The 7,961-nt window shown below is 57.1% G+C and overlaps 1 protein-coding gene across 5 annotated transcripts; it reads left to right on the top strand.

Moving 5' to 3' along the window:
• Positions 1 to 245: 245 nt before the first annotated feature.
• PRAM1 (PML-RARA regulated adaptor molecule 1) lies at positions 246 to 7,899 on the top strand. 5 transcript variants are annotated; one of them, XM_027791472.2, is made up of 11 exons: positions 246 to 918; positions 2,618 to 3,308; positions 4,139 to 4,208; positions 4,548 to 4,660; positions 4,957 to 5,026; positions 5,307 to 5,400; positions 5,552 to 5,608; positions 5,685 to 5,847; positions 6,474 to 6,507; positions 7,078 to 7,112; positions 7,610 to 7,899. In XM_027791472.2, the coding sequence occupies exons 1-11, from the start codon at positions 916 to 918 to the stop codon at positions 7,612 to 7,614; spliced, it is 1,335 nt and encodes a 444-aa protein (XP_027647273.2). In that variant the 5' UTR covers positions 246 to 915; the 3' UTR covers positions 7,615 to 7,899. The 5 variants fall into 5 exon arrangements, with proteins under 5 accessions (XP_027647273.2, XP_055661662.1, XP_055661663.1 ...); XM_055805687.1 differs by lacking the exon at positions 7,610 to 7,899 and having other exon boundaries at positions 246 to 422; positions 742 to 918; positions 7,078 to 7,603; XM_055805688.1 differs by lacking the exon at positions 7,610 to 7,899 and having other exon boundaries at positions 4,972 to 5,026; positions 7,078 to 7,603.
• Positions 7,900 to 7,961: the final 62 nt, after the last annotated feature.

Below are 7,961 nucleotides of genomic sequence, written 5' to 3'. Positions count from 1 at the left end.
CCCGAGGTGACAAGCGGTGCCACCAGGACCTGCGGAGGCTTCCCTGCTTCCCAGCAGAGTTGGGCTTTGCCACAGGGCAAAATACCAGCCGGGCTGGGGTACGCCGAAAGCCGTGCCCCCCACCGCTGCCCTCCCACGCTCCGGCGAAGCACCGTGTGTGCGGCCACGCTGGTTTTGCTGTGCAACCACCACAAGTTGCCTCCACCCTCTGTGGGTCCCACGGGGCTCTGAAGACCTGACCTGCGGCAGGGTCACGTTGGCCACTGGACCACAGGATGACAGACCAGTTGGGGTGGGAAGGGACCTCTGGAGACCACCCAGTCCAGCAGCTCTCCCAGAGTAGGCTGCACAGCCAGGCAGGGTTTGAACATCTCCAGAGAAGGAGATGCCGCAGCCTCTCCCAGTGCTCCATCACCCTCAAGGTAAAGAAGTTCTTCCTCATCTTGAGATGGAACTTCTTGTGTCACAGTTTGTGCCCGTTGTGCCTTGTCTGGTCGCTGGACACCACTGAAACAGCCTGTCCCCGTCCTCCCGACGCTCACCCTTGACGCTTTTGATACTCCCCAAACCCCAGGCTCTTTTCTGGGTGACACTCTTTGGGGCAGCAGGGCTTGGTGGGCTCCAAGCTTCCCAACAGCAGCAGAGTCCAAGCTCATGGTGCACCAAGAGCTGCACCCCCTCCTCCTCCTCCTCCTCCTTCTCCTCCTCGTCCTCCTCGTCCTCATTCTGTTTTGTGGTCAGGCTACAGGGACTTCCTGGTGTTGCACGCAGCTTCTCACCGACCGTTAGGAAAGAGCTTCTGGTTTCAGAGGAGGGAGACTTCAGAGAGGCTCGCCTGGCACGGGTCCTGCTGGGGTACCACCGGTGGTCCTTAGAAAGGAGGTGAGCACGTAGGAAAGCATCCGCTGCTGGAAAATGGTGAGTAAGAACCTGGCTTGTGCTGGACCTGGGGCAGGGTGTGGGGTGTGAAGCCATGTCTCCTGCTTGGAAGGGCTTTGGCAGTGTCCTTGCGAGGGGCTGGGTCCTGCAAGGGTCTCCCTTGCTCCTCCTGGAAGACCAAGTCCTCTGGTACATCTGAGCTGGTTGGAGCTTCAGAGGTCTCTGACCAGTTCCTGGGCTCAGTGCAACACTTGCTGGGTGGATATAAACCTGTGTGAAAGAGGAGGAGGCCACCCGCTGCTGCTGCTGCTGCCTCCAGGAGAGCACCCACCAATGCAAAAATCCTGGAACTGATCCTGGTGGCAGCAGTGCTGTGTCCCACAGGGACACCTGAGGGCTCTGGGCACGTCCCAGCTGACGGAACGGCTCCAAAATTGATGGTTACAAACCTCTGAATCATTCGGGTACCAAAAATCCCAGCAGCATGTTTGAGACTCCGGAAAAAGCTGCTTTGTTATTGCTAGTTAGGTGAGAACCCCACTGCCTGGTGTACAGGAAACAGCAAATTGGTGGTGCTTTACCACAGGCTATGGTCAGAGTGCTGCATTTGCAGCATTTACTGGGGATATTGGGGTGAGTGCCCGGGGATGCAAGGGGAACTTGCACTTATTTAGGTATATATCCATTAGAGCGCTTATATCTAAAATTATTGCGCTAGCTTCTTTGCATACTAGCCCTTCTGTTGTGAAAGAAAAAAAAAATTACGCAAGCACAAACCCATACTGCAATCCTAGAGGGAGGAGAACTTCACAAAGCCTATGGCTTGCCAAGGAGAAGCAGAGCAGCCAGCTCCGGTGCAAAGGGTCACTGTGGCCCAGGGACAAGGGGTGGGAGAAAGATCCCGGAGGGTAAGATGATCCCTCCCCTCCTGTAAGGTCCACCTGAGAAGCTTAGGAAGAATATAAATCCCCGCTACCTGAGCTTGGTGCCCTACCTCAAACCTGACACTCTTCTTCCAAAAGTCATTCAGCTTCCTCCTGGCAGCCTTTCTCTGGAGGCTTCAGAAAAAGGTGGGGTTTGGTCATTCGGGCAGACAGGGGCAGCTCTGCGCTGTGGGCAGCACGTCCCAGTTCACGTGTGCACGGTGTGAGCAGCGCAGGAAACGTGCTGATCACGAAAGTAGGGCAGATCTGCTGCTGCTTGGCCGTTAGTTTTGCATGCAGGCTTTGGTAGGATGAGTTTCATCAGCGCCGTCCCAGGTTTTCCTCCAGGGATGGATGCTGATGGCTCTGTGGGGTCTCCTCCACCAACTCCTGACCAGCTGCCCCGGGTTCACCATGGATTTCATGGGAACCAGGACCAGGGCAAGGCAGGTTGCTCCCATCTGAGCCCTGGGCAACCTCTAGATCTCAAATTCTGCCCTCAGGAGCTTTGCTACTAGTAGAGTATAATCCCTCATCCAAGCCCTCTGTTTTGTCCCTGGTGGTGAACGAAGGAGCATCAGGGCAAAAAATGGACTCCATGAAATGCCTCCTGGATGCCCTCATGGTGATGGGACTTGTTCCTGATCTGGTGCAGCCTGGTGTTGTTTTCTCAGACACGTTCTTTGAGCAAAGACCACATTTCATGGAGGAGGCTTAGTATAAAGCCATGTTGAAAAAATATTGCATTCCCCGGGGCGGGGCTGACTCCTTTTCCCCCACGGTGTTTTCACTAGAGCTTTTCTCAATGGTTGCAGACACACCTCGAGGAAAAAGAGGCCGTGGTGAGGCACCTGCAGGCAAAGCTCCAAGGGAACAGGAAAGACTCCCCCGAAGCGGGCAGGTGGCCGGAGAGTCGCTCTGCAGCATCCCCTGCGATGTCACTGGGACAGAGCCCAGTGCCAGGCTCCAAGGGCGAGCTGCCTCCAGAGCCCCCCTGGACAAGGAGGGTGGACTTCAGCAGGGCTCCTCCGTCTCACAGTAAAGGTCAGAGTGTGGGACAGCATTCATCTCCTCGTTCCATCTGTGAGCCCCCGGGATGGACGGTGCGACTGAAGAAAGGGATTTCTCAGGATGCCAGCTTCCACTCAGCCCCTGCGAAGCCAGGAGGAGGAGATGCGTTGAACAAGGAGGTGGGAGCCACCTCCCATCCTCCCCAGAGAAACCCAGCTCAGCAGACATGGCCACTGGCCAAAGACAAGGGTGCTCCAGTGGTTCCTGCCAAAGGCATCGCTGCTGCAGCCCCCCTGGATGCTGCGGGAAGCTCCCGCAGGACGGGGCACCCAGCTGTGCCCCGCAGGAAGCCTTTGCCACACGTCAAGGCGCTGGGAGTGAGGCCGGCCAAGCCCAGGCGCCCTCCTGTTGTTGATCTGGAGAAGTTTGGTGTGGCTGCACATCCTGGGACACCCCTCTGTCCTGCCGTGGAGCCACCAAGGAGCACGCAGCTGGGTACGGACAGGCGCCTGCAGGTCCCCCGGGAAAGGAAAACCTCCCCAGTTAGAGCCTGGAGCTCTGGGAGATGGAAATAGTGGGGGAGCTGATGGAGAGGTGGAGGCTGGTAGTGCTGAAGGGGCTTTTATAGGCATAGCATGTGGAAATTACACCCCCACCCTGATTTGGTTAGTTTTGATAATTTTTAGGGCAAACTCCTGATTTTTAGGGCCTGGTGTATGATTGCACATTACTTGGTACACTAACCCAGCAGAGCTGCAATGTTGTACTGCGGATCTTCGTGCCAGCTGTTGGTTGATCTTGGTTGACCAGGCTGGTAACAGCTACGAGGCTGGTGATAAAAATAACGGGATCTTAGCAGAGATGTAGACGTGCCGGCCATCATACAGGGTACAGCAGCGTGTTCTGGCTGATGGAGATGCACATGGAGATACCCAGGGCTTGCCCTGATTGTGGTACAGGTCTGGAGTTTTGGGTTTTCAGCACGTTCAAAATACCCATTTTGGCCTCTTCCCCTCTCCTTTTGTCACTGGTCCAGGGAGAAAGTAACATTAGGGATGTAGCAATGGGAAAATAGATATTAAAGGTCCCCAGTGAGTTCCCTGATGGGCTGTGCCCCAGTGTGCTGAGAGGGAAGAAAATCTCCAGCTGGGCCATGGAGTAAAAGCTCCTCACTGGATCCAGCTGTGCAGTCAGTTTTATGTCTCCGCATCCCTCTGCACTAAATCTAGCCCAGGGTGGCTCTGACCTCAGAGTGGGTGATGGAGTTGAGGAGAAAATGTGAAATAATCCCTCACTGCTCTCTTCCATTCCTCTTTTTACCATAGGTAAAAAAAGAGGGTACGTTACATCAGCCCTGATGCAGTTCCCACCGCAGGATGCTCCGAGTGTAACGGGGTAAGGACCAAGGCAGCACTTTTATTCCAGGTGGCTTCCAGGCTGTCCCAACCCGGTGGAAAAGGCACAAGAGGGGACAGCAAGAGGGTCCCAGAATTGCAGAATGGTCAGGGTCAGAAGGGACACGTGTCTGGCTGCTGCCATCCTGCACGCCAGGCTGCTGTGCCACAGTGCTGAGCCCTGTGAGGAGCTGCTGTCCCACTCTGTCCCACACCTGGGGCCAACCCACCGGTGGCCCAACTGCCTGTTGCCCCCCATCCTGGCAGCCTCAATGCTGCCCTTGGCCCCCGGTGCTGTTGATGCAACAGGGCTTGCTAATTGCTGTCTGCCTTGTCACAGGGATGAAGATGAGCTGTACGATGATGTAGAGCCCGCTGGGCTGCTTGGGAGAGGCAAAGGCTTTCAGCTGTCCCCCATATCCCAGCCACCAGTGTATCGCCACCCCGGAGAAGGTGGGTACAGGAGGCCTGGGATTCTGGTTGGGGTGAGCTCAGAGAGCCTCGGGGTGCCGATGGCACTGAGCCTACACTGAGCCTGCTGCTGCCATGCACGGGAGGGAGATGGGTTTCTCTGCTGCCTTGTAAATGGGCATGGGAAACCCTGATCCCCACCCCCCCCACACACGCTCAGGGGGCAAACTCAAGCTTTGGGGCCAGGAGGAGAAAGCTTTTGCTGCTGTTTCAGTCTTGTGTCTGGTCTCAGCGGGTGTCTACACCTTATAGCAACCTCACAGCAGCTTCTGTCCCAGGGTTTGGTTTTACAGGTGGAGATGCCGGTCAAGCTTCTAACAGTGTTGCCTTGCTGGCAGCTGCGCAGAGGTAACGGGGTTTTTTACTCTTTCTAAGGGTCCCAAAATGGCCAGGGCTCCTTCCTGCTTTGAAAAAGCTGGTGGTTTAATGGTTTCTGCTGGGCTTGTGATAGAAATGTCCATGGTGAAGAGCACAAGCAGCAGGTTTAAACCTGGCCCGAGAGCCCCAGCAGCCCCCAGAGCTGGTGCAGGAGAACTGATGGGGCAGCAGCCCTGGGGGGAGAAGGGGAAGGGGGGCAGCAGCGCGTGGCATCATCTGAGTTTTCCCGTGACTCACAACGACCCTGCAGAGAAGCCCAGGTCTCCCGGAAAATGAAGCCGATGACGCTCAAGGACTGCAAGAAGGAAGAGAAGGCAGACAGGGAGTTTCAGAAGAAATTCAAGGTGAGCAGCGATGAGCAAATTGCTTCCCCTTCCAAGCTCCCCCTCGCCTCCTAAGAAGGATGCAGTGCACTGGCAGGGAAGAGCTGTGCTCTGCGGAGACCAGCCCATACCCAGGTCACATCTGCCCTGTTCCCCACTGCAACACCCCCAGATCAAACCAGTCCCCAGGACCATCGGGCTGGAGAGGGATCTGTTTCTTCCGAGAAGGGCGAGTGGTGGGAGCTGCCTGGCTCACGCTCCCCTGGGGCAGCTGCTGAGCTGCAGCGCTGCTGTTTGTGTTCCAGTTCGAAGGAAGCATCAACGTCCTGACTCGGATGATGGTCGACCCCGCAGCAACAGAGAAGAGGGGTGGAGGGAAGAACCTGCCACTGCGACGAGGAGAAATTCTTGATGTCATTCAGTTTACAAATCAGGAGCAAATCCTCTGCCGAAACAGCCAGAGGAGGTGTAAGTCTTGGGGGGGGGGGGGGCTGAGGCTTTGCCCACAGGGGGGATCACAGCACACAGAGTTTTGGGATCGAGTTTCTACCCCGGTAGACAGCAGGAGACATCCCCTTGCTGTTCAGAGGGACCTGACTTACCCTGGGTCTCAAATATTCCTACTGCTCCTTGCCCAAATGTCCTGCTTTTCCTCCTGCTTGGCACCCACCGTTTAGCTGTTCGCTGGCCTGGTCGTCTCCCTCTGCTCAAAGCCTCTGCGGGTCCCGGAGCCCCTCAGCCACCAGCTCAGCAGGGTTTGCCGCAGGCACGGAGCCCACAAGCCACGTTTGCCCCGAAGGATGCTCCGGTGAAACGGGCTGCAGATCCCCTAGGCAGAGAGACGGGGATCGGGCTCTTCCCACTCAGCTGCCGCCCAGCCTGGCAGGCTCTTTCCCTGCCTTGCCCCCCGCAGGTTCCTCCCAAGGGTCCAGCTCGCCTTCCCGGAGCTGAGCTCCTGCTTTGCTCGCAGCTCTCCCTGGGGATGAGCTGCTGCTGAACCTGCCTGTCCTGGGCAGGGGCGGGTGCTGGGGTGAGACCCCATTTGTGTCTCAGCTCCTGGCACGACCCGACGTGCTTCTCCTCTTCTGTTGCAGATGGGTACGTGCCCCGGGCTGTGATGCTACACCTGTGAGTACCCCTTCCCTGGCCCCTTCCCCCCAACTCCGTGAGCTGTAGCAATTCCCCAGCGAGTGCATGGCACTGAACCGACCCTGGCCATTGAGTGCCACCTCAAAACCATCCAGCCAAGGCACTGACCACCAGCTAGTTACCCTGGGCTTGGGATCTGCCATTTCTGGTGTCAGGAATGGTTCTGGCACTGGGGGCAACATCCTGGGGCACTGCGACCACTCCCCACGCTGCGGACCCTCACGTGGGACCTGCCCAGACACTGCTCAGATGCTGCCGGTGGCACAGCAGGATGGGCCAGCACTTGCCCCTCCGCATGGCTGGGTCTGTGGCTCCTGGCAGCCTGGGGTGGGCTACTGTCACAGCCAGAGCCACGGTCACCCCACACCAAGGGATCCCATCTCCATGGGGAGAGCGTGAGGCTGGGAGGCAGCGGGCAGGGCTGCGCGGTGGATGCTGGAGGAGAGATGACAGATGCAGCAGCAGGAGCTGGCCCTTGTCTCGGCGTCGGGGGGTGGTGGAGACATGGGAGACCAGACTGCTCACAATAACCCGTCTTTTTCCTCACAGGGATGCTGACATCTACGATGATGTTGAGATTTATGGTAGGTGCAGAGGGAACTGCTGCCAAAGCCCCTTCACCAAGCACCGGGCACTGCTGCCTGGCATGGGCAGGCACCAGTGACCCCCACACCAGCACCAGGGCCTCCCCTCCTGCCCCCTTGCCACTTCCCTGCCTTCCCTCTCTCCTTTCCCTCTCTGAGATTCTTCTCCAACTCTCTGGGACATCCCTTCCTTGCTCTCAGCTCCCCACAGGTCCTCATGTTCCTCCATTCCCAATTCTGTGGACTTCTCCGTACCCCTTCCCTTCTCAGCTTGCTCTGTCCACTTGCCGCCAGCCCCAGGGACCTTCGATGTCCTTTGAGATGTCTCTGGTCCCCCAGGCAACTCGGGGTGCCTTTTCCGGAGCAGTTGCTCACTCCCAGCTTGCAAATTCCATCCCCTGGCTCAGAGATAGCTCTGAAGATGGGTCTGGATAGACACAACTGTATTTTAGCTGTGCAGGAGAGCAAACATTTTATCTAATTCTGCTGCCTGGCAGGTTGAGCGATCCATGCTAAAGCCGAAGGCACAAGACAGCATCAACAGAGGCCTCCCCAAGGGCTGAAACACAAGCAGCGCTGCATGTCAGCTCCTGCTTTGGAAGGAGTTCTGCTCCCTCTGAAAAAGCCTGCAAAAGCCGCCGTGTCCCTGCTGAAACAGCAGTGAGGCCGTTCAGCACACTGGGGCTGCAGGGGTCCTGTCCCACAGGGGCAGGGGTTCACAGAGATCCTGGGGTCACACCTTCTCCCTGGCTTTGTTTTGCCTGTGTAAAATATGGCAGTGGTTTGAGAGGGTTTCATGGTCTTTTTTTTTTGGTTGGGGGGTAAAATCTGAGCCAGAGAGGTTTTAAT

Source organism: Falco peregrinus, chromosome 5, assembly GCF_023634155.1.
Source record: "Falco peregrinus isolate bFalPer1 chromosome 5, bFalPer1.pri, whole genome shotgun sequence".
Classification (NCBI taxonomy): domain Eukaryota; kingdom Metazoa; phylum Chordata; class Aves; order Falconiformes; family Falconidae; genus Falco; species Falco peregrinus.
This window is presented reverse-complemented; position numbering and strand designations above follow the sequence as displayed.